The sequence below is a fragment of the Gobius niger genome (assembly GCF_951799975.1).
Source record: "Gobius niger genome assembly, chromosome: 6".
NCBI classification, from domain to species: domain Eukaryota; kingdom Metazoa; phylum Chordata; class Actinopteri; order Gobiiformes; family Gobiidae; genus Gobius; species Gobius niger.
In genome coordinates this window covers 9,123,386-9,149,776 of record NC_136857.1, presented here as the reverse complement: position 1 = coordinate 9,149,776, position 26,391 = coordinate 9,123,386, and the positions used below count along the sequence as shown (strand labels likewise).

Here is a 26,391-nt window from a genome sequence, read left to right as displayed (position 1 = left end):
AATTGTTTTTCCTGGACCGCTGCCAAATATCAAAACACGCAATTGTGAATTTTTTCCAGCAAAGACAGGAAGGATGCGGCGAATGAGCATCACCATACGTCACCCCGTAAATCATCACTCATGGTTTGAAACCATCGAAATCGCATGTCACCTCTTACCTTCTGCACCTTGATGGTTGAGAAGAGTCTGGGCCAGTCTTCTTGGCTGTTCTCCAAAATCCCTCATCCGCACTGGTGGTTTGCTGGTGGGGCTGAACTGTATTGCAGGATAGGGCCTTTCCGCTTGGTTCTTGACAGATTGAGGTCCATTTTGGCTGTGCCTTTGGTGCTTGGCGGCGTTCCTGCCGGGCTTGTGCGCTCGCGTGGAGTTGCTCCTTTCACTGTTATGTCTTATGGTCCTATCCGCGCCCCCAAGCTGTGGTCTGTGGCCACTTGTGGTCTTTCCCTGTGAGTTTTTGCCTGTTTGAAGGGATTCCTTGTGGGATTCGCTAACTGTTGGATTTGGGTTAGACGATACTTTGGCGCGGCCACTTTGCTCCGGATTAGGCCTGCCATGTGTCTGCTTGGGTTCACGTCTGCGCTCGTCATGTGAATTGGAGGTCGACTCCTGGTGAGGTGGCGGTAATGTAGTAGATTCCGGCGGCCGTTCCAGGTTTTGAGTGGAAGATGTGGGCCTTGCCAATGTGTAGTCAGAAACGCCGGTGCCAGAACTGGGTGGGTCTGGCTTGTACAGAGGTAGAGTGTTTCCAAAATTGGACGTAGATTCGGCTTGATTAGTCTGACTAATGTCTCTCAAAGGGCCTTTGTTCTCGCTGACACAGCCCAGGATGATTGAGCACGTCAAACTCCCACCGTCATTGGGACAGTGACAAACCTGACAGCTCTCAATCTGAAATGAATGCCCCGCGTCATATTTTTTGTTGCCGTGCACGCATCCAATCCGACCACACTGAGGGCATCCGTCTTGAGGCTGCGTAACATCTATGCAGTTGGGGGGAATTTCGGGACAAGGGATAAAGCGGCAGCTGATGTTCCCTCCCCCTCTGGGACAGGAGCATTCAGTACTTCCGAAATCCACAAAGTAAGACTTTCCTTCTGGGACTTTCCCGCGTCGGAAGCCAGCCTGGATGCAGTCGTAGTACTGGTAGCCCTCACAAGTGCAGCCCCTCCGTGAGCAGGTGGGGCAGCACGATCCGGTCTCCAATACAGTCTGAATACAGTTGTGTAAGGCGGGACAGTCCACACCGGTGCAGTCTTTCTGGGCATAGGACATGTCCAGGTACAGGATCAGCAAGTATAGGAATGTTTTTTGGGGCCTCATGTTGCCTAAAAGATAAAACACGGATTATCATTTGTTAAGAAGTTGAACAAACTTTGTCATAGTGCTAAGTTTGTAATTAAGGTTGCAAAAAAACAAAAAACAATGTACAATCAGAAATAAGAGATTGTTCCTCTGTTTAAACCGAATATTAAGATTGAGGTTTTGTCCCATCGAATTTGACCCATCATCCAGTGCTTCTGGGGAACACGGCCAGAAGCAGTGCATAACAGAGATAGGTTTTGTTACGACTACTTATGGCTACCATAGTCTGTCACAATATCAAAAAACGAAAAGAACTGTTTTCAGCCCAGTCACACAGAACAGTAAAGTACCCTAATACCATGTGACTGTGTGATGTGAATTTAGATCTGGGAAACATCTGCTTTCTATTTTTGTCCTGTTTCACTTCACGGCGTGATTTGTCCACAATACTAGCTTTCATTCTAATAAACAGTTAACTTGGTTTGGTGTTTTTTCTGGTCTCTGCTCTTATCTTATTTGTCCCACACTCCATGTCCTTGTAACGGACTCCCACGAAACAGACTTTTGGCAAGCAACAAAACATGTCCTTTACTCAAATGCTTCTAAATCTATTTAAGCTATAATTTTGTGAATATCACACGCGGTTTTATATGCCAACATTAAAGTGAAATAAGGCCACTTGAAAAAAAAAATCAATTTTCAGCCAATAACTTGGAAAGAAAACAAAAGCTAACAGCCAGTGAGTTGCAAAGGTTGAGAATAAAAACCAACAGCATCTGCAGCAAATGTCTCCCCAAAATGCATTATGGCTCCATTAGGGAATCAATGCTGTCTTTGTGCTCTCTCAAAATCATTTTAACAGATCTGAAACCTCTATCCAACAAGTGCCCTGCAGTTTCAGCCTGTTATGTGGGCTGTCACAGTCAGAAGTCAAGTACATAATACAGTGGGCAATACTAAAGCTCTCAGAAAAAGCCTGATGTGAAAATGGTCTGTTATGTCCTCCGTGTTTGACCTTAACATCAGCTGTAGTAAGTTAAGGATATTTGTCATAGACACTGCAGGTGCGAATCAAACTAAACCTTAATAGCTTCCTAAACTCACAAACAGCGGTAGATTAAGTGCATTAAAAAAAGAAAAGCAATAATTCAGACAGGGAAAAAAAAATCACGGGTAGCCTATAATTGCTTTTCTTTATTGCTGTTTTTACAACTAACTTACGGGTACAAAAGTAAGAGAAAAGGCTTTACCTACACCTTGATTTCGCGAACCAAACCGCGAACCAAACAGCATCTCGACTCGGCTTAATCTCTTTTTAATAATTGCACAGTGAAGTCCAAAGTTCCCGTCACTGACCAAATAAAGCGTGAATCCCGCGTTTACCTTTGTGTTTCCTGCCCTCTCAGTGCGCTGAACTCCACGGGGAAACTTGTGCGTAAAGTTAGTGCCCGGACTCAAACTTGGGAGCGCTTCTTTGGAACTGAGGGCGGGGCAACATGTTCGTGGAAATACTTTCTCTAATCCCGTTTTTTTTTTTTTTTTCTTCACCTCCTCATGTGTCACTCATGAAATCGCCCCTCAGAAATTACTTAAGGTGCACTGACGTAAGGGTTAAAAAAGCAACGGATGAGTTAGCGGCTTATGTCAACGCGGGGAACACCAGAAACAGTTTATAAACTCTAAGTGCTCCTTACTCTGTGCTGTGGCTTATAATAGTACTGACAATTGATAATGAAAATAGGAATACTTAATGTTATCCTCCTTCCTCATTTATTCATCTAGAATTGATTGGAATTGCACATGTCAAATTGCCCTATAGAATATTAACTATGAATTTCCCAGTAATCATTTGTCTGCTCTGTGCTTTACAAATGAAATGGCCAATCTTGCATGTTGCCCTTCACATATTTTCACTTCTCCATTTGATCTTCAGGGTCATTTGGTCAATTTACCCTAAATAAATAGGAACAAAAGCGGCAGATGAATGACCTGCAAGTGATCATTGGAGGCGCAGGCTGACTGGGGCACTATGGTCACTGTGTTCCAGGGGTCTGCTATGACTAATCAATGTCAGACAGGAGTTAGACACTCATTATAACTTCTCTCTGGTCTGCATAATCAAATTTACCCATGGCTCTGTCATGCATTTCAATAGGTTTATGACTTCTTAGTATTCAGCTTGGCTCTTGTTTCTCTGTTGGATAAATTAAGGCGGCCGATCATCATCAAGACAAGAGCTTTTTTAAATAAGTACAAAATGGTATTCAAAGAGGAGGCAAAACCACTGACATTGTTACTTTGAAACCACAAACATATGTTGAAACAGAAAGTAATGACACATCCAAGGAAGTTTTTTCTTTTTTTTAAATAATGATTATTGACATAAGCATACTTTTTGTATTATAATTACTTCAGTGCAGTAAAAAGCAAGCAATTGAATTGTAAGTCTTTCCAAAATGATTGTCCTAGTTTGAACTCGCCGTTTGTGTCTTCCCTCCTCTAGACCCTCCACGTTGACCATTCATAACACTGACTCATGCAATAATACTTGGGGGTGAAACATATTTAAAAAGAAAAAAATATATCAATCTTTGCACAGTAATAAAAAAAAATCGTTACATAACACTCTTAAACAAGGGCCCAATGGCGTATTGTTTTGACTATGTTGTGTCTCCAAGGTGGTCTTAGAAGCTTAATGTAGATCTATTTCAATTAAAGTACCAAATTCCTAGTATGTTACACCATCTGAGGCACTCCTAAGGGATGCCCCCAAAGCTGACCCTCCGTCTCCCCCTTTTTCCTCAACGCAACTAATGACTCTTTGGTTGCAAGATAATGCCAGCTGACACGCACAGATTGGGCAGACCTCTGTTGTAATTCCCCATTCATGCATGGCTAAAAAGTGACTTATGCCACGGCTAATTGACCGCGCCGGATAACTGTCTAACCTTGGCTCTTCATAACACGTCTTAATGTGCATGTCTCTATTTCATGCCTTAGATATTGAATCGCTAACTAAGGGAGATGCTGTTTATTATTTGTTCTCCCAGATCAAGTGATGTAATCGTTGCATCAGTGCTTTGGTTTTCATTAAAAGAGGTGCCAGTGATTGTGACATCATTGTCTACTCGGGCCCCTGTTCAGTCTATTGTGTGATGCACGGGCTGATTCCCTGTTTAAACAGGTGGTTTAAGTCTCCCTGACCCAACTTTTATCATTGTAAAGTCAAGTTAGTAATTACACTTTAATTAGAACATTTTAAAAAGGATTGATAGAGAAATGAATAGACATCTTGCATTTGGATAATAGCGCAATTTGCTTGTGAAAGATAGTGTAAAAATGTGTGTTTCATGTAAGTTCAATATTCTCCAAATCTGTAATGTGTTTTGAATTATGCCTCATTTTTGACAAAATAAGCAAAGAAAAGCATAATCATGTTTGAGCATTTGACATAATTGTATTCCCTTATAGAGTCTCATTGAAACAATTCTAATCAAAGCCTCCATTTTATTCTGCCAACATGTGTCATTATAAGTTCAGCAATGTCCAAGGCCTTCACTATTCAAATTATGGATGATATTTTCCCATCTGGTCAACAAGAATACACAATGATTAAAGAATGTTTTAGGCCAAAGTCAGAGGGGGGTTTTGAATAAGCATTTTGGCTTTTCTGTTTGATCCTGCATGTAAATACTACTGTGTGCACAGTATTGCATTTTGGCATTTCATGAATTTCACTGTGACCATAAAACAAATGCAAAAATGGAAATGTGTCTTTTCTTCTGTTCTTTGAACTGGTGTTGGTCTTTAAAACTACACACAGAAGAAAAGCGGAAGCCATTAACAGGCGAATTCTCAATGCCGTGGCACTGCAGTAGGCTGTGGAGTAGAGAAATTAGGAACAGTGAGTAAATAGGGTGAAGGGACTCCCCACCTGGGCCTTGTAAAGTCTTTCCAGGCTCTCGTTAATGGGACGGCAGCTCGAGCGGAACATGCCACAACTTTAGAGTCAGCTAACAGGTCACAGTTACTTTATATTGCAATCAAAGATAACTTCAGTGACTTAGAATTTATACTGGACCCAAATTACTATGATATTATTATAAATAGGCTTTATAGTGGACTTGAATTCTTCTTAAACGTAGGTGAACTTTGTTTATCCACAAATAAAAACACTGACACAGTAGGTAAGGATCTTGGCCTTGACAAAGTTTTCTTGTCCCAAACCCACTATTTTTCTCATTCTGATTTTCCGTTTTCTTCAATTAGATGATTCCGATATCTGTAGTCATTTCAAAGATTACCAATGTAACCATTTATTCCAGTATTCATGCACCTGCTGTATTTCTTGAGGCATCCAACATTGTCTACGTTGAATATCCTGGTTCTGCTAGATTGCTTAGACCTACAGTGTTTTTGCATTTTACTTTACATTGGAGAGCCTTAATACAATTTACAAAACAGTAACTTAAAAAAAATGACACACCTTTCTTGTTATAAAACAACTCTCAATAGCTGAAAGGGGTCCTTCACATACCACTAATTCCCTGCAACTGGAGAGTGATGATCCACAAAGGTTCCAGAGTTGACACCAGGAAGGATGAGACTGCTGATGCATACCAGATGACAGGACAGACTTATAAAGATGGACAGCTGCAGACTCTGTCATAAGCTGCATGGGGAAAGAGCAAAATCTTCAACATATGGGTTCTAGGAATGTGAAATAATAATAACAATACATTAGCAAACATTAAAGTAGCAATGCCTTCAAAGCATTAAGGTATAAGACATGTAAGAAAAATTGCATATGTTGCGTTTTCGATGTTGTTGATGAGCGGGTCAAGGTGACAAGAAAGGTTATCAGTTGAACAATTTTTGATAAAGATGACACAAAAGGAACAGCCTATTGAAGTATGATTGACAGGAAATTTAATATTATGGTCTCTCAACTTCAGTCTAATACGACCTCTGCTGTCTATGTTAAACCCTTAACCGAGCACATTTTCTACATCTCAGTTTTACCCAAATCTAAAAGCTTCTCCACTGGAGCTTACAGCCTATTGGCCAGAGTAACATCTCATTTGAAAGCTAAGACCTGCCATACTGATGACCATTTTGTTGCACTGTCGCCACGTTTATGTTACAAGTTATTTTTGTCATGTTTTTGTTATCTTCATTTTTTTCTTGCTTTTTTGTCACTTTTTAGTTGTGTTTTTGTGACCTGTTAATTGTGTTGTTGCTTTTCCTGCACGTCTTTGTGGCTCTCGTTTTTGCTTTTTCATCACTTTGTAATTGTGTTTTTCTCACTGTTTGACACTTTTTCCAAGCAGCTTTTAGATTTGGGTAAAAACTGGAGATAATGTGCTCGGTTCAGGTGGGGGTTAAGAGGTTAAACCATGCATTGATCAGCAGCCAAAATTTGCATATGAGCCATACGAGGACAGAGAATCTTATTGTACTGCAGGCTATAGTGAAGGAGAATTTTATCCTTGTTCATTAAACTGGTAGAGCAATATTTCAGGTGGCCAATGCTGAGCCTTAGGCTATTTAAACAAGAAACCACATGCTAGTGCATTCAATTCTTCAATATGGGGCAAATCATGCAATAGTAGAAATTAATAGCAATTAACCTCCACCTGAACTGAGCACATTTTCTTCAGTTTGGCATTACCCAAATCAAAAAATTTCTTGGAAAAAAGTGTCAACAGAAATGGGACAAAATCAAGGGTAACAAAGCAAAAAAAAGAGCGACAATAACATGACCAAAAAGTTACAAAAATGTGTGGCGAAATTGCACAAGAAAAATCACAAAGGAGCCACACAAAAAAACAAGGATGAAAACGCACCAAAAAAGCAACAAAAACGAGGATGAAAATGCACCGCAAAAAGGTGACAAAAACGAGGATGAAAGCGCAACAAAAAGTGTCAATTTAGATCGGTTTGCGGGTCTTAGCTTTCAAATGCAGCTTTTAGATTTGGGTAAAGCTGAACTGGAGAAAATGTGTTGGGTTAAGACAGGGGATACGACGTTAAAAAAAATAACCAAAGAAAGAGTGTATTTCTAATATATAAGCCTATAGTATAAGCTAAATGATCAGAGCCACCTCCAACAAACTAGTCTAGCAAGTTGGCAAACGTAAACAAAGGCACACTGTTGCTTTAAGAAATGTCGTCATCACGTCGACGCCAGCCCCCCACGTTTATGACGTCTCCTCTGCCCGGCATGCTCGCTTCCATGTCTTCAAGTCCAATTATTGCTAATGGCGGGTATTTGTACGAAACATGCGCGTTTTAAGCTACTGTACATCTCCTTTTTGCACTATTAATGCACCGGATTCTAGAAGTTTATTCAGCTCGCCATTTCTGGGTCATTGCGCAGGGAATACAATGCTAGAAGCAGAATTATAGGACTTGGAGAAGAGCCCGTAACTACTATCTATCATGAGGCAGCTTTATTTACCATTCTGTAACTAAACCGAAACAAACCTTACATAGGAAGGCAGCATTTATTTGAATAGTTTCATTGTTTGTTTGTATTAGCTGCATTTACGCAGTTTTGTAATACTTGGATGGTAGTCAGGGGAGCCGTTAAATAGGCTACCGTTAAATATAGGAAATCTGAGTCTGTTGGCGCTGAGCGGAAATGAAAGCCTTACAATATTTCCTATCAATGATATTATTATTGTTGATCTCCGCCATAAATGTCCAGGGCAGCTCGAAATTAAACATCCCCAAGGTATTGTTGCCTTTAGCCAGAAGCACACGGATTAACTTTACGCTTGAAACGACGGAGGGCTGCTACCGATGGTGAGTATATAGTCTAAAAAACAAAGCGTGAAGTTTGCCTCCATGAAACAGAAGGGGTGCTGTGAGGACAGATGAAGGAGTGTCATGTTACAAGACTGAACAAATGGTCAATTGCACTGTTGACTGTTCTGCACAGCATGGGTATAATTATCAGCAAGTTCTACTACTTCAGGAAGAAAGGTTTACGATGCAGTGAGTCAACTCAGGGGTTTTGCAATATTGTATTGATTTTAGTCTAGCGTATGGCTGTTGCTTTTAAAAAAGCAAATGGCATATGCATAATTATAGTGGGATCTCAACCTCCATTCAACTTATTCCTTTTAAATATTTATATGTTATAATCAATATAAGATTACAGGGTCTTGTCTCCACCTGAGATGAGGAATTCAGCTCGCTATCTCTTGATAGCAACAAATAAACATTCATAAAAAAATGATCACACAATCAACGTTTTATTTTATTTCCATCTAGGACATCAACCAGACCAGAGGTTGCAAGCATCAAGGCTCTGGAGGAAGACACAAGCAGAGGATGCTCCAGGAAAGCTCTTCTTCAAGCCATGTCGACTCAGCCATCAAGAGTAACAAGCATCATTTTGGCAGAAGATGTTGGTAAGTAAACACAACAAAATTATTAGTTGATCATATTCTACCCATACAGTTTTTTGTTATTGTTGTTGCTTACTCTCACTTAGTTTTTTGTCCATTGAGGTAGCAATACAAGTTTTGTTTTCTTTTGGGACAGTGCAGACAAGTTTGAACACAGACATTGTTTGGTGATTTGATAGTCTGGTTATAATTATAGTATTTTCCTCATTATAGTTACCGGACAGGTGCTTCGTTGTGACGCCATTGTGGACGTTATCAATGAAATCCAAATCGTCTCAACAACAAGGGAACTGCATCTGGAAGACTCGCCGCTGGCTCTTAGGCTTCATGCACTGGATTCAGAAGGTGCAGATTAAGTATTGAAGATAAAATGACAATGCTTGTCTTTTCTTCTTCTTTTTTTTTACTTCTTAGGTCAAGTTGTATCAAGTTTCATCCATCTATTCATAATGGCTGAAGTACTTTTGTCCCTGTTTGTCATTAAATGTAGCTCATTGTACCTTTTTAATCTAGGAAACACTTTCAGCACCCTGGCAGGTCTTGTTTTTGACTGGACTTTGGTGAAGGATGTTGGTACGAATGGATTCTCAGATTCATATAATTCACTAAGGTTGGTTTTTGACAAACCCGAAATCCCAACGCAAGATTTTACAGTTGTTCATGTGCGATATTTGTTTGGTTTTTTAGGGTACTTAAGTTCTCTGAGTCCACCTACACTCCTACGTCGTACATATCTGAAATGGAGCGTGTTGGAAAGCAGGGTGATATTATTCTAGTATCAGGACTGAAAACGGGACATGCCAAATTGAAGGCCAAAATACAAGAGTCCTTGTACAAGGTACGTTCATTAGTATCTGCTTTTCATTGTGTTAAAGGTAGTGGGTCACTGCCTGTAGTAAGAATTTATAATAGTTGTATTTTATGAAGAAAAGTGAAAATAATACTTCCCGCACACTGCCCACCTTGCAAAAATAGTTTATTAGGAATTCTAATAATCCTAATAAACTATTTTTGCAAGGTTGGCAGTGTGCGGGAAGTATTATTTTTACTCATGTACGCTGGGATTTTCCCTCATCTCCTACACACCTGCCTCTAGTAATTGATGTGCGAAGTTTCTCTTCTATGAAGAAAAGTGAAACAAGAAAAGAAAAAATAATTTTTTTATTAATTATTTGTCAACTATGTTCTCGTGAAATGGATTGTCTAAACTGCCATGCACTTAAATTCAATGATGTGTGTAAATCTGTAAAACATGGGTGTGCTTTTTAATAGCGCAATGTTACTTGTCTGGCATATTGATAGAGCAACTAGTTTCTCTTGGTTTGATGTGGCAGGAAGCTGGCAGGCTAGTTTGCCGCCGTAACCATGGTGTTTTGTGTCACAGGATGTGGGCGCTGCTGAAGTGAGACTGTTGATTTTGGAGAACATCATGTTGAGCCCTGCATCCGATGTTTACCTCCTTGTTGGGACTTCTATCAGATATAAAGTGTTGAAGATACGACAGGGCACAATAACTGGTCGGTCATTTGCTTTTTCACCTTTACCGCCAATATAACCACTGTTTTGCGTGCAGTGCAGCCGTTTTCCTGTTCATGAACTCCTATCTTCTCATCTTTTTCAGAACTTGTAATGCCCTGCGACCAGTATGAGTTGCACCTTGAGAACAGCGTAATTGACTCCGATGGAAATCCCGACCTTGCCGTTGCCCGTTTGGATCAGAGAAGTTCTAAAGTTACTGCGGTTCAGCTCGGACATATCAATGTGGTTCTGGATCATAAGAGTATCCTTTTTACAAACTACCCCAGGTCTACTGAATTCTTTAAGTCTAAAAACATTTACCCAGTGAGGTACTTATAAAATTAAATCACAAGAGCTCCTTTTAAATATTTGGGAACCACTGAACTCACACTCCGGACAGTTAGTAATTATAGTAAATGAAGAGTAATAATGATTTCAGTTTTCAGATTGTTTTATAATTTGAGCTTATAAATTAACAAACCATTAGGAGCACCCACATAAAGCTAGTAAAGTAGTAGACTAGTAACTTATAGGATGCTTTTGAATTTTTTCTTAATTAAAGTAACCAAGGTCTTCGAATGCAAGGAGTGTCTCGCTTACCCAACAGCACCTTGTACGTTGTTGAACCTGGATATTTAGGTCTGTATTATGCATAACATACATAGCATGACATAAATTCTATACATTATTTTTTAAACTTTAAGCTTGTTTTTTTTTGCAGGCTTTAAAATTTATCCAGGTGACACTTGGGTCCTTGAAACAGGCAGAGTGTATGACATTGCAATTGAAGTATTTGATAAGACTGGCAACAAAATTTACCTTTCTGATGTGAGTAGCTTTTTATATGAAGTAGCTTTCAGTCTAACAAGCCCCATTCCCCGTCCTGACTAAGTCCTTTTGTTGCTATTTTGTAGAACGTCCGTATTGACACTGTGTTCCCGGCGGATTACTTTGAAACTCTGGACTCATCACTGAACGGATCATACCACCGCGTCAAAGCACTCAATGAGGGCTTAACTCTAATCGATGCAACTTTGAACGCTGTTGTGGGAGAAGTGAGTTTTTGTTTTTTCATCTTTTGCACTGAAAGTAACGTTTTTAACTTTTTTTTTTTTCCAGAACGGCGAGGTTTTCACCCTATCTAACCCCGTCCATAACGAGCAGGACGTGGAGATCTATAACCCTATAGTTTTGCGTCCCAGCATTCTCACTTTCCCATGGCAGCCAAAGATTGGAGCTTATCAATACACAATAAAGGTAGTTATCATTATTGTATTGGAAAAGGATGAACACAAGTAATACCAGAGAAAGTAAGTATTATTTTTATTGCATTCCTGTATTTGTTGCAGGCTTCTGGTGGCAGTGGGAATTTCAGCTGGTCTTCCTCCAACACGGCTGTGGCTACAGTGACTGTGAAAGGGCGGATGACAACTGTCAGTGACATTGGTCTGAGTGTGGTTTATGCACATGATCTACGGAACCCGCTGCATTTTGGCCAGATGAAGGTACGACGGCGATGGAATGTGGACCAATATTTAATTGCCCCAAGTGTTCCTCTGGCACAGCACAGTTCATTTCTATACATTGTTAATGGCTTAACTTTTATTATGCTGTAATTCATTTTTCTACAAAGTAAATTAAAACTCTGGCTGTAATATTCAGTGTTTCCCTTTGGTGACCTTAGCTAATGTGATGTGGTATTATACATGCCTTTTTGTACAAATGTGCTGCTCTCATCATTCAAGTTCTACTAATAGCCTTTTAGTTAAACTGTAATAATAAGAGACACAAAAAAGACTTCCTGTCAAACATGCCATACGCTCAAGTACACCTTGTTAATCACAGTTCTTAATCACACAGACATTCCATTAACTCTTTTGACACTTAATCCATTAGTGTAATATTCGTCTTTTTATGTGAGCTGATTGTTGAAAGAGTCCATTTATAACAGAGCTATCATATTCTCTGCCTCAGGTATACGTTGTGGAGCCGGTTGCCATGGATTTTGCTCCGTGCCCGGTAGAGGCCAGGATTGAGCACGTCCTAGAGCTGCCCCTGAGGATCTTCGGTCTGCTTGAGGAGATGGAGAAATACCAAGTGATGCTAAGTGACTGCTCCCACTTTGACCTGCAGGTTGAGGAGGATAACCAGGGGGTCTTTGAGCTGCTGGATGGTAAGGATTGGGTTCAACCAACTCATTAGAGCTGTGTAGAATTGCTGTAAAATTGTCAAATGTGTGTTAAAAGTTCAATCAAAGCATGTGGTCTCAGTGGTTCTCAAACAGGTTTGTAGTAATGCTTACATTTTTGTCTGGTTTAGACATTGTTTACGCTAAGTTTTGACAAAATGTAGTCCAATTTTGGTGTATTTTATTTAGACCCACTTGAGTCATTATTTTATATATATAGTCTAGGCCACGTGGTACTTGCAAGTCTTGCAAATATTTTATGTGGTGGTACTTGGCGTAAAAAAAACTAAACACTGTATTCAACTCATGGAGCAGTTATTTTTAGTCGTATAGCCTATTTTTGATCATCAAAACAAAGATTGTTTTTTTTCTGTAAAAAAAAAAGACTAGACTCTTTGAAATTGGGGTGAAGGGCGCCCCCAGTGTTCACTGGGGGAACTGCAGCTAACTGAAACTTGTATGTGATACAGATGTTATTGCATGTAGTTAATTAGTATAATCTGTGTCTCTCTTTCAGAGAGGTTGGCCCCCGGTCAGGACTACTGCAGTGGAGTGAGAGTGAAGGCTGTCGCTGCAGGATACACCATGCTCACAGTGAGCTACACCCACGGAAATGTCCATCTTAGCGCCAGAATCACCATTGCTGCGTACCTTCCCTTAAAAGTGAGAACATTGTTATGTAATTTGTCTTTGATTAACAAGCACAGAATTTAACCAGTATCTTTTGTCAAATGATTCCTGTTGTAGGCTGTGGATCCGGTCTCTGTGGCGGTGGTGACACTGGGATCATCTAAGGACATGTTGTTAGAGGGAGGACCCTGGCCCTGGGTTTTGGAGCCGTCTAAGTTCTTCTGTAACTTGACTTCTGAAGATGACACTGCTGTGAGCCTCAGCCTCATCGGCCTTCCTTCCTCAAGCTCCAAACAGCACTGGGTCAGAGCCACATGCAGAGCCCTCGGGGAACAGGTACAGCTTTAAGTGTTTACTAGTGGAAGTTTACTCCACAGCTTTCAACATAAAAACGTCTTTTGTGAAAAAGGTACTCAGCTGCTGATATGTGTTGCAGGTGCTTCAGGTGACTGTGGGGAACAAAGCCAGTATGACTAATCCGTTCCCGGCTGTGGAGCCCGCGGTGGTTAAGTTCGTCTGCGCTCCTCCGTCTCGTCTCACTCTGGTCCCAGTGTACGACAGTCCCCAGCTCGACTTCGGCTGCCCCCTGCTGCAGCAAAACAAACAAGTGGTGAGTCTCTCAACATACAAACGTTTAAATCATACCAGAGTAACTGATATTAACAGGTTTTTTATGTATTATTTATTTGAAGGTCCCTGTTTCCAACTACCTTAACCCAGTTTTGGAGCTTGCTGCCTTTGATCATCAAGGAAGGAAGTTTGATAACTTTAGCTCTTTGAGTATGTTTTGGGAATCAACAAAGGTTTCCCTGGCTAGTATTGAGCCCAGTATGCCCATGGAGCTTCAGCTGATTGAGGATGACAACAAACAGAAGAAACTTCATGGTAATTTTTTTTTTTCCCCATATCAACCTATTTGATTCTTTTTTAACTTCACATTGATAATAATATTTTTTTTATTAATCAGGACATCAGACTGTCCTCGTCCATCATCAGACTGGTATTGTGACTATCACTGTGACAGCGTTGGGTTACCAGGATTCACATCTTGTAGCAGCTAAAGTTTCTAGTCCTGTAAGTAAATTATTACATTATCTTACTTTGATTGATAGTCTCAAAACACATTTTTTATTTTTCTGATTTCTCAACAGTACGAACCTCTGACCTCCGTATCTGCCACTCTGGAGCTACTGTTGGTGGAAGATGTGAAAGTTACTCCAAACACAGTAACAATGTATAACCACCCTGATGTGCGGGTACGACTTTCAGCACTCCCCTTTCTGATGTTTTTACCATTTATTTTTAAGAATACTAGTTGGTGCTGGTGTAATTTGAACACTTTATTGCACTACTTTGTCTTTCAGATAAGTCTTGCTTTGCTGGAGGGCTCCGGGCACTTCTTTGTGAACACTAGTAGTAAAGGAATAGCAACTGTCACATTTCAGGAAGCACTAAGAACTGCTGAGGTAATGAGTTTTGTTGCACACTTGAGTTTAAGGATGCAAACGGCTTAGTCATATAATTTTAACTTCAAATTCCTCTTCATGTGTGACTCCACAGGTTGCTCCCCTCCACTCTGGGATAGTGAAGGTGATGGTTCATGACCTTTGTTTAGCATTTCCAGCCCCTGCCAAATCTACAGTTCATGTGTCAGACATTTTGGAGGTTTATGTCAGAGTGGTGGACAAGGTCAGATTCTCTCGTCATATTCAAATGTGAATGAACAGAAGCATTGTTTGTTGCCTCAGCGTTAATTAATAACATCTGATTATCAGGTGGAGATTGGTAAAGCTGTACGAGCTTTTGTTAGAGTATTGGACGAGAACAAAATGCCCTTCCCTATCAGCTATTTCAAATACATGAGTCTAAAACTCAAAGCTGCTTCACAAGTTGTCTCTTTAAAGTAAGTGTTCACCATTTATTGGCTTTGTAATTTTCTGTTGGAAAAGTGTGTAAAAGTTATTTTCTCCATAGGCATTTGGTTGAATCCTCAGAAAAAGACACTGCTGTTTTCCTCGTGAAAGGTATCTCTATTGGGCAGACCACACTGTCGGCTTCAGTAGTGGACAAAAATGAAAGGAAAATAACATCTGCACCACAGCCAATTGAAGTAGGTAGTTTTTATTTGAACAGAAAATCAGTAAAATGTGGATCTGTTTTGCCTGCAATTAATTTTGATATATTTTCTAGGTATTTCCACCCTTCAAACTTATCCCAAAGAAGATGACTTTGTTAATAGGAGCAATGATGCAGGTAATTGTATGTCATGGCTGTGACATAAAACATTATCACACATTTCTGTTTGAACTATTTTATTTAAATTTTCGTTTTTTGTGTATCTTATTATTTCAGATCACATCTGAGGGCGGACCTCAGCCTCAGTCCAACATTATTTTCTCTGTTTCTAATGAAGACGTGGCTTCTGTCGGTGCGATTGGTCATGTTAAAGGTGTCACTGTTGGCAATGTCACTGTGACTGGGCTGGTTCAGGCGGTCGATGCTGAAACTGGGAAGCTTGTTGTCGTGTCGCAGGTACCCGCAGTGTGACAGTACAACTACAGACTGTTGATAATTATTAGTCTTGATGATCCTTCCCTGGGTTCTACCTGTCTTATGTTTGCAGGATCAAGTACTTGTTGAAGTTGTGCAGCTGACTGCAATTCGTATCAAAGCACCCATAACAAGGATAAAGACTGGAGCTCGGGTATGCTTACTGTTTGTAACAATTAGAAGTTGAGCACAACATCCAATTCCAATATGCTGCAGTTTTACATTGAGTAAGCATGAAATGCTTCTTTTCTCTTTGCAGATGCCTGTGTATGTGATTGGTCTGACCAGCAGTCAAACCCCCTTTACCTTTGCTACTGCCGTACCAGGCCTCACCTTTCATTGGTCCACCACCAAGAGAGATATCCTCGATGTCCAGTCAAGACACACAGAGGTGCCCTTCAAGATATTGCACTTCTGCCATGTGCTCCAATTGATCAGTCACTGTTCATGATCGGCCACTCAGCCTGATCATATTATACTGTACTTTCCAGTTGGCTGTATTATTCTGGTGTGAGAAATGGCACTTTATAGTAAACCTTCTGTCACGCTGCCTCTGCCCAGGGACTACAAATGAGCTTGTAGCGATCTCTGGTCTGGGAATCACATTTGTTGTGTAATGTTTCTGTCAAAAAAACGAATGAGTCGTAATATGGTCTAGGTCAAATAAAGCCTATGTGATTGGCATTGGCTGTGATCCATGTCGACCACTATATCCTGAAATGATTCTTATTGACCTCAACTTTTGATTATGTGTTATATGTTGTATTTTGTAGTTAGATCCGTCATGTTGTTCCACGTCAGGAAAAGTCTTGGTTCATAGTATGATCAGTGTGTGTCTGCTTTGCCAATGTCCCTGTTCGTGTATCCTCATTTCTGCTTTATTTGATTTGCTGTGGCTATTTTTAACATTCTCATAATGCTGTATTCTTCAGTCTAATGTGGAGCTCCAGGCAGAGCATAATTTTGGGATGAGAGTGACTGGAAAAACCAGAGGGCGGACTGGACTGAAGGTGGTTCTGAGGGTTCAAGATCCTAAAGCTGGGCAGCTCCTGGACTACTTACAGGAGCTCAAAGATGAGGTTCAGATACAGGTAAATTGATATTCAACATGTACAAATATATGCATCATGTGTATGTCATACTGGAATTATGCATTTTAATAAATCCATGGGATTATTGAAACGTTTATGCATTTTTAATGACAAACATTAAAGTCAATAGAATGAGTTAAGTTGCTGAGCTGGATTGGAAAAGCAGAAATAGTTTGTAAAGTGATTAGACTGCAGATGATGGGGAATCTATCCAACCTCAAACTACATCTAACGATGACATGTCGCTTTTGCCGAAACATCAAAGAATGATTAAAGCCTTTTAATAATTAGGGTTTCAACATTTTTTGCTTTGAACAAGGTCTATGACAAGCTGCGCATGCTTAATCCTGAACTGGAGACAGGAGAAATATTGATGGCACCAAATTCAGCCCTCAAGCTGCAAACTAACCGGTAAAGTACAATGTTTTTGCACTTGTATGTGAGTTTTATTATTGATCTCAAAGTGTTTTGGAGAAATAATGTGAGTTGTCCAACAGAGATGGTATGGGCCAGTTCTCCTACCAGATGCTGGATTTCCCTGACCAAGTTGTTATCGCACAAGTCGATGATAAAGGCTTCCTCTCTTCCTCCTCTGTTACTGGCCTCTCGTCTCTCCTGATCACTTCACAAGAGACCTTTGGTGTCAATCAAACGCTCATCCTGGCTGTCAAGGTCAGTTGGAGATCTGCTGTTTCTAATATTGTTGATATAATAACTTGCTTCATGCTTTTATTATTGACAGTTAAATTGTTTACTGCCAGTTTTGAGAAAACATTTGTCGAAGTGCTATTTTCCAATAAGTACTGTATTCTTTAAGATTGTTGACATTCAGGTCAAGGAATGCATGTTTAAAGACAAGACTCAATGACGCAACATATACATCAGTTGGTTAAACAGAGGAGATGAGATAAAATGGATAATCACTCTTAAGCTCTCTGGTCCACCAAGCTGCAAGCAATTAATGGCATTCTCCACTCCCAGCATTGCTATACCTTACCCTGTCTTCTCTAGTGATTGATGAATGATTAATGCAGCTAATTGTATCGCGATCTATACAATATAGCCCCTTGTCTTGAATTCATCCTGTTGTTTGTTCTATAGGTGGTCCCTGTGTCCTATGTGCAGTTCATAACCAGCCCTGTGCTGCCTATGGCCTCCAGAGACAAACTGAGAGCGTTTCCTTTGGGAATAATGCTCACCTTCAGTGTCCAGTTTCACGCCAGCACCGGAGAAACTCTGCACAGCTCCAACACCCGCCTCACCTTCGCTACTAACAGGTCTCTGCACACCTCGGCGTCATTACAGCAGACTATTGCTGGTGCTCACTTGCACAGTTTCTTAGCTACTGTATCCTGTGAAGTGAAATAGAAGATTGTTTTTGCTGTCAGTACCCCAAGGTGGAAACCCTACTATCTCTCTGCAGAGGGTATGCCCATTATGTCATTAAGTGGTAAAAAACCTTGCTTTGTTATGTGATTTTGCCACTCAGTCCATAGTTAGAGTTCTGTTCAGAATGAAAACCATTGTTAAGTACATACCCTCTGTACTAAAAGCTATATATAGACTAAACAAATGAGCACCAAAGACAATCTGTTTTGTTTTGATTTGAGTAATTTACTCAAAAAGCTCAAAAGTCGACTCTTTTTACTAAATCTCTGACGCATCACACTGTGAGGATTAATATCTGCGGAACAAGATGTATATTTATGTCGCTTTGAGTGAGAGGTCATTTTGCCAGTTCACACCATTAATTCACTCGGCTGTTTCTTCAGCCTCATTTCAGATGGAGCTGTTTCCACCTCAGTGCCTGAGCTAAATTAATGGGAGTGTTGGGCAGGCGCACAGTGATCCCAGTGAGGGATGCTCTCATCAGTTCACACAATAAATGATTCTATTAGCTTGTTCTCAGGTGCTGCTGACACACTGCTGTATTTTAAGAGGAAAGTATCCAAATCACTGCAGTAAATGGTTCATGGTCTGTACTCAGGACTTTTCAGCGATTACCTGTACATCATTTTTGTCCCAAAGGATTTACAAAGTACATACAACAGTAGAAGTATTCAGATAGCAAATAGATTTCAGATTTAAGATTCAGTTCACATTGCACATTTAAACGGGCCCAGGAGCTCTCACAGAGAAGACTAAAATTAACTATTAAACTAATACAAGAACATTTCAGAAGAGTTTGTAAAGGTCTGAACTACAGAGTTAGAGGTTTTTCTCATAAAACACCCCAATGAGCACAACTAATTATTATGTTGTATATTTCCTAAAAATCTGCGGCCTTTGCGATTTGCTAATTGCATCTATTAATATTGTAATTTTTATTAAATTGTGATTGATTGTACTGCCCTATCGTGGGACAATGATGAAGTGTTTTTGTGGCACTTCTTGTTGGTTTCCTGCGAAGTATAAAAAAGTCTCCTTCATGCTCTCATATTTTTGCCTGTGTGTCTAGAGATGACCTGGTGCAGTTGGGATTTGGAGCTAATAACCACACGCTGACGGTGCGGACGGTGAACGTGGGACTCACGCTCCTCGCTGTTTGGGACAGTGAGAACCAGGGTGTGGCAGACTTCATCCCTCTACCTGTAGAGCACGCCATCCTCCCTGACGAGGCCACGAGACTAGTGGTGGGAGATGTGGTCTGCTTCAGTGTCCCTCCTCTCAGCACAGATGGTAATAATGGTTTTGATGATAACTAGTAAATACATTGTAACTTCTATGACTGATTTTCTTTACATTTCTTTTCTCAGATGTTCATGGCACTTGGAGCTCCTCTTCTAATAGTGTGCTTCAAATAGACCCTAAGAGTGGTGCAGCTGTAGCCAGAGACTCTGGGACAGTGACGGTGTACTATGAGATATCTGGAGTATTGAAAACATACAGAGAGGTATTTGGTTTTGGCTTGATCTGAAATAAATGCGTATGAGCTAGAGCTGGATGCAGACTACTTAAAAGGACTAGATGCAAGTTGGTCATTTTATTCTCACTACTACCACCTCAGGTCTTACATGTAACTGCAGTCTCTATATTAAGCTTGTGCATGACGGCACTTCGGATCCGAAGTAACAACTTTTTGAGTGACAGCGCAGGATTTTAGAGGCAGTTGTGGTGAACAGGTCTGAGCTCATTCTACACCTTAGGACATGGCTGGAACATGTAGGGGGAGGAAAATACTTAGTTTTAACATTTTTGAACTCCTTTTAGTCCCTTTAAGTAGCGCATCCTTAGTAGCTCATCCTTATGAAGATTTGGGGAAGATAGAAATGCATTTGGAAAGTCAGGAATTAGTTTGGACCACAACTAACTATTTCAAATTTGCAAACTTCCTCTTTTATTGTTTGTACATAATAAAAAATAAGGTCTAAAAATAAGCACGTTCATTATTTCAGGTGGTCGTGGAAGCCAGTTCAAGAACAACGGTTATGGCTCAAGAAACACCAGTGCGGAACAGAAAAGAGACCAAGGTTCTCATTACCACTAGAGAAAGAGGGACCAACCTTATTGGTAATAATGTGGCTCTTGTTATTAATAATAAATGTAATTACTTCATCTTGTGGCTCACATGTGTTTTTACTGCAGGAACTTGTTCCTCGGCTCAAACTGAAGCCATCTCTCAGCTGCGCCCAGAGACTTCCGTCAGCTGCCTCCTGAGTTTCACGAGTGACGCTGTAAGCTTCTCTGCAAATGATGTCTTCAAAACGCACACCGGCTTTGACTGCAGCACGGGTAAAGACCCTTTTGACTTGGTCACATGTCATTCTATTCTGGACTGGTGTTTTCTGTGGACGTGCTCAGGATTTGTAAAGATCTGGCAAGAAACTCTTTTGAAGTGTGCAGTCAAAGGAAGTATTGAAATGGGACTGTGACTAAAACATGTACAATATCTGCCACTATGATGACATTTCAGAGATGAATATCGGACCAAATGTTATTTGTCTTAAAGCATTGCAGTTTGTAAAACCTGTCACAATGAAGTTTAGTTGTATTAATCTCATCTTTCTTCTTATATTTGCTTTTGGTCTTAAACTCGAAAGAACTGAATTTATGCATATGCTCAAAGGGCCCGGAAAGTACCATTTATAAGGGTGTAATCAATACCTGTTTTGCCAGTGGAATGAATTTAGCCGGTGCCATAAAAAGTGTCATGGTGATGTATTGGGCTGAGGAGGGTCCTTGTTGCTTTCTCTTATAATTGTGTTTGGGGTTTGGGACTCCCATTTATTGGTTTTCCTCTTAGGACACTCTGAAATCATTTCACTCTAAATATACATTTAATCATTTACTTTTTCTTTGCAAAAGTTACTCAATCACATCAACTCTATCAGCATATTGTTTTCCTTTCTCTTGTCCGCAGGTCTCTACACATGTTCCCTGACCTTGCAGTCAATGTCGGATCAGCAGAGTCGTGTACTCAGCATGTCCATGACTAATGTGCTGGTGAGAGCAGGGCTAGAGGGCAGTGCGTTCTACGGGGACCAGGTCAGCGTGTTGCTACCTGTGGAGCCAGGCCTGTACTCTGACCAGACCGAGCTTCTGCTGTCCACCCTGCATCCCTCTGCCGAGTTTAAAGTTTATGGTCCCATGGCTGCCCTTTCCAATATCGAGGTCAGGATGCAGCTTATGAACTTGTTATAGTGAAATCATTTGGCATTGTGTGTAGCAAGTTCAGAAAGATTCAAGACATCTTTTAAATATGTTTTGGAACCTTTTGTATGCTGTATGTAATGCCTGTATTTGTAATCTTGCATGTCCATACTGTAGGTGACATCTTCATCTCCAGACATTTCCGTCAAAGAGTCAGAGGTTCACCATGACTTTCCCAGTTTCATAAAGTACTTTGTCACGGCAGCAGAGTCTTCGGCTGCAGTTTCTGCCTCTGTTTCTATAAGCAGCTCCTCATCAGGCCATCGCCTGATTGTCCCCGTCACTGTGATGCACGTCGCTGAACCCAGCGCTACTAAACAAGGTTAGGAAGTAATTATAGGCCATTGCCTTAAGCCAGGAGGTCATTTTCATTTAATGTAGCTTTGTCAGAAATCATTTTGAATATTTCAGAGCACGCGTTGCAAAATACACTATACACTATCTAACAAATATTCTAAAGTTCATTATATCCCATCACAAGGATTGTTCTGATACTAGTAGTAAGCAGATCTTCTGCCGGTTCTACAGATTTTTTGGCACTGGTATATCAGCAAGGACCTAAATCCAATACCTTTCTGTATTTTTCTTAATAATTATCCACAGATCCAAGACACCACTGTTTACACTGCGTGGCTAGTGCTATTGCTAACGCCTGAGCAGCTTAAATACAGGCTTTGTTGGCCCTGCAGAATGTAAATCTGTAATAATCACAGTGAAAGGATTATTGTTTGCTTAGATGCCTTCACTTAGTCTTTAGATTGAAAGCTGAACTTTTGGGCTTACCTTGTTTGATGGGCCTTGCTATTGTTTTTATCCAACCATGTGGTATCGGACAGCTACTCTGTATCAGCAGCTACACTGAACCAAAGTGCATCGGATCAGTTTGGGGAAAAAACAAACGCAACAATAGTAGCTACGTGGGAACTATAGGAAACTGTGTGTTTGACAAACATCAAGGCTTTTCATTTGAGTTATTTGAATCGAGTTGTAGTGTTAGCAGTAAGAAGTGTCGTCAGAAAACCATTTGAAGTCCAAAAGATATCTGTTGCAAGCCCTTGTTATCGCAGTGTGTCTCGTCTCATATTAGTGAGAGCGCTGCTCAGTACAGTGTTTGACAGGCTGTTGTTTGATCCCCTGCACCCTCAGCAGCTGCTCCTCCAGTCGGGAGTTTCGAGGGGGGCTCGTCTCTGCACAGCTTCATCAACAGCTACCAGATGATGTTCTTCACCCTGTTCGCTCTCCTCGCTGGTACCGCCATCATCATCATCGGTAGGTCACTCTTCTTGGCAGTGAGTCTATTTATTTGCATATTTACACAGCTAAAGAATCTTGTGTGTCGTCCTATTCAGAACAAGATTTAACAGTTCTTTTGATATTTCTAACACTCTAATTTGGCTTTGCAGTACTCCACACAGTTTTTGCACCAAGAGACCCGCCATATCATCCAGCTTTTATCCAGAGAACCCCGCCTGTAATGGGTAAGATATTGGGTTGCTCCTTCAATAAAAAAGAGCTATGAAAGAAATAAGAAACTGTGTCACAACAGCAAACACTGCACAATAAGGAAAATATCCAAGAAGCTGAAAATGCACTGAAACATGCTTTTTCTAATGAACCCCATTGGTTTTAATCAGAAAATAGATCCATCATGCAGCTGGAACCTGCAAAATGAATCACACAAGCGTTTAGTTACGCCCAAACCCACACTCTCAAATATCTTCAGTAATTATGGATTAAATCTCATTTTGATGAAAAAATTGATGAAGCGTTTGCTGAAAACCATTTGTCAAAATTTAGAAATATTTTTTTTATTTTTTTATTTTTTTTAAGTAATTAATCAGTGTTTCCAAAACCAAGCAAGCTTTGTGCGTCATAACTCTAAACTATAAACATTTGGTGCAGGTATCAATACTTTGCTGTCTTTTTCTGCGCTGATGACACACAGAGCAGCCCCTTTGTCAGTTTATACCAGAGCCAGAGAAGTGCACAGGCAGAGTCACAGATTGCACAAACTTCCAATTTAGTGTTGAAAATTGCTTTATAGTGTTTAGAACAGTGGTTCCAAAACTTTCTACTGTTACGATCTGGGGTTGCTGCAGTTGGTCAGGTCTAGGTTCAGCAACACTATGTGCCCAAAGAGTGAGATCAGCTGACAACCGGAGCATCCTGAATGGCCAGGTTATTCCATCATTTGAGCTCATCTTCCCTGATGGCACGGGCATATTCCAAGATGACGATGCCAGGATTGATCGGGCTCATTGTGAAAGAGAAATTTCATGTATGGAATGGCCAGAGTTATCTTTGACATTACAGAAGTTTATTGAAACAATGCCACAGTGAATATGTGCTTTAAGGACGTCCAATGAAATATTACAGCGTGTGATCAATTTTTGGTCAGGTAGTGTATGAAAAAGTGGTTTAGTTCATTAGTAATCATGAAAAACATTTTTAAACACAATTGGCATTTTAATCTGATATAATAATTTCCCCCATATTTTCTTAACACACCCTGCATATACCTCTGGGTTCGTCCATATCACAGTTTTTGAACCACTGCTTTAGGATATTCAGACAGATCAAAATCAGATTTTAGGCACGAGGTTTATGCAGATTCTGTATAAAAATAAATCTAAATGGAAATGGAACCTCAAATGAATTGGACAAACCAAATGAAAACATAATAACAAAAGAATATCGTAGTAGAGATAGCCAGTCAATATTGTTGCATAAGCTCGCATACATAAACTCTATTGTGACCACACTCATTTTGCCGCAGAACTGCTGCACTTACACTGTCTACCAGTCTCTAATAATTTGTACTCTTGCATTAAAAAACTGTTCTTTCTCAGGATCGAACCCCATGACAGGAAACTCCTTCAATAATTCGGTCCCAAGGTTGGACGTGAACAGGACTCCCAGGGCGCGCCTCTTCTCTCCAGACTACAAGTCCTGATGCAGCCCTCTCTGTGCAGCACTGTAATGGGCCTTTAACACTTTTGTTGTGCCTCTCCCTCTCAGGATAAGTGCTTTGTGTTGTGTGACTGAACTCGGTGAATGCCATGACTAAAGCTTGGCAAATATGCACATAAGTGAAAAAAAAACAAGAAAATTGTAAATGATACAGCTACATTTGCTTATTTTGAAGTTGCTCGCTTTGCCGAAGAGTTGAAAATCTTTTATACCAAACTACTCGGTTATTAATTGTTTTTTTTTTACGCTGCAAGAGTCTGAAAAACGATCACTCATTTTGCTTTTAGTGGCTGCTTTTGAACATTTTGTTTGTGTTTTCAGATGTGAACTTTGGTAAGAACATTCTCCTGTGACGATTAGCAAACATTACCTCTGTATTTAGGACAGAACAGCCCTGTGTGAGGCTGACATGTCTTATTGATCAAATACATTGTGACAAATCCTACAAATGTGCAGAAACTAAATTGGATTTTTATGTTTTCTTTTTTTTTTTTTTCCTGTTTTGGGGCATTTTGAATGAGAGCATCACTGAATTTTATTATAAACTGACTGATTTAACCAATGTGAACTAGTTGGCATGTGAAAAGTTTAAATTTACCTGGACATTTCTCTTTTCAAAGCTTTGTTATGCAGCGTGACCCGTTTCTGTATTAAGCCCAGATGTCCAGGGAAGGATTACTGTAGCACTGAACCGCAGGGACACGAGTGGAGTGTGACTTGACTGTCAATGACTGCATTTGATGATTGCCACTCAGAGGATCATTTTTCAAGATTTTCTTTTATTTATTTGTATCAGATCGGATTGAGATAATGAGAAGATTAAGGTGTTTTTTGTTTGTTAAAATCTGCCATGTGTACAGCTCCTACCGGTTTGCTTGTTTGTATAAACTTACTTTTGCTAATTAAAAGTTTTTATTCTTTAATGTTGTGTGTGAAGTGCAATACTTTTGTGAAATCAAAAGAACAGGAGCAACGCGGTGAAGAATAGAAAGATAAATATTCTCTCTGTCTTCAGTTCATCCAGTAAATTACGGCATGTCAATTTTAATATTAGGGAATGCACTGTGGCAGAATGAATCTTATATTGAGCCTCATGGAAAAATTGAATTTCAGCTTCCTCTCCCGGGTAAATGATATAACTTAATGGTGATGCATCTTTGCCTGGAAAGCAAGTGTGCCTTACTCCAGGTATCTCATACTTGGAGTAAGTCAGGCTGGCTTTCCATCCCTGGAGCAGTTTACCTTTTTTTTTATATAAACATGTAGGTATCGTATGAACATCGCTCGCAGCTCATCTTACAAAGCAATATTATAGTGTGTGCTCTGGAATCTCTCCACTCTCCAAAAAACATAAGGTACCTTGCGTATCTGCTTAATGACCAGGATCTTGATAAATCTCCTGGCATCTGTGAGACCAAGTAGTGAAAATTAACTGATGAATGGATGGTTATGCAAAATGTCATCTCATTGTTATTCGTTGTGTTCAGTCTCTCCTTTGTTGTGCATTGCAGAAATCGCGTCCCTGGCTGAACTTCTGTTTATTACTATCCCCTATAGTACACTACATCGCGACAGTTTGCAGTAACAAAACGGAAAGAACAAGCGATATCCGACTCCCTGAGGATGTGTAAAGGCATGGGACCCATCTGCCTCCTCCTCTGCATGCAGCTGTCACACTTCACTAAAGGTACATTCATAACATCTCTCTATACCTGAGCGTTTCTGAGAATAGGCTTTGCTTTGTTGTTCGGAAATCACCACTCCGCAAGAAATTCTCAGAGTTTGGTTAAGTCTGCGTTGTGGAAAGTGTGTTTACTGAAACCCACAAAAGCCCACAAGCGTTTAGCGCCACATGAAGAATAATCCTAAGTGGGACATGCACAGAACAGGCTATAATCTTTGCATTATTCTCCTGCAGTGCTTTATTTCTCAGAGGGTGGCACAGCCTTTGCTCACAGCCCTGAGGTGTTTATGAGTTGTGTAGCTTTCTGTGTGGTCACAACAGGAGCTGAAGGGCATAATGAGGACTGGGCTGGGAAGCAAAGTAACTTAAGTGCTAAGGGTGAGAGAAAATGTC

The 26,391-nt window shown here is 40.3% G+C and overlaps 2 protein-coding genes across 3 annotated transcripts in view; one reads left to right on the top strand and one right to left on the bottom strand.

Annotated features, from left to right (window-relative positions):
- LOC306964465 (fibulin-2-like) overlaps positions 1-2,715 on the bottom strand; it is a 29,160-nt gene extending 26,445 nt beyond the window's left edge. The window contains exons 1-2 of the mRNA XM_079558467.1: positions 2,686-2,715; positions 159-1,325 (exon numbers count right to left, since the gene is read on the bottom strand). Coding sequence (XP_079414593.1) covers positions 159-1,320 — 1,162 coding nt within the window. The 5' untranslated portion in view covers positions 1,321-1,325; positions 2,686-2,715. The remainder of the gene's footprint in view (positions 1-158; positions 1,326-2,685) is intronic.
- Positions 2,716-7,514: 4,799 nt separating this feature from the next.
- Positions 7,515-24,498, top strand: nup210 (nucleoporin 210). 2 transcript variants are annotated; one of them, XM_079558449.1, is made up of 40 exons: positions 7,515-8,109; positions 8,581-8,720; positions 8,931-9,062; positions 9,231-9,327; positions 9,405-9,555; positions 10,102-10,234; positions 10,339-10,497; positions 10,806-10,874; positions 10,957-11,063; positions 11,150-11,290; positions 11,355-11,492; positions 11,585-11,740; positions 12,210-12,408; positions 12,941-13,086; positions 13,171-13,389; positions 13,490-13,663; positions 13,746-13,938; positions 14,021-14,127; positions 14,205-14,309; positions 14,418-14,519; positions 14,614-14,742; positions 14,829-14,956; positions 15,028-15,163; positions 15,244-15,306; positions 15,406-15,585; positions 15,677-15,757; positions 15,863-15,994; positions 16,536-16,694; positions 17,014-17,105; positions 17,192-17,366; positions 17,796-17,971; positions 19,153-19,373; positions 19,451-19,587; positions 20,090-20,204; positions 20,280-20,426; positions 21,055-21,305; positions 21,462-21,666; positions 22,494-22,613; positions 22,748-22,822; positions 24,194-24,498. In XM_079558449.1, exons 1-40 carry the CDS (start codon positions 7,946-7,948, stop codon positions 24,295-24,297), a joined length of 5,658 nt encoding a protein of 1,885 aa, XP_079414575.1. In that variant the 5' UTR covers positions 7,515-7,945; the 3' UTR covers positions 24,298-24,498. The 2 variants fall into 2 exon arrangements, with proteins under 2 accessions (XP_079414575.1, XP_079414574.1); XM_079558448.1 differs by having other exon boundaries at positions 22,491-22,613.
- Positions 24,499-26,391: the final 1,893 nt, after the last annotated feature.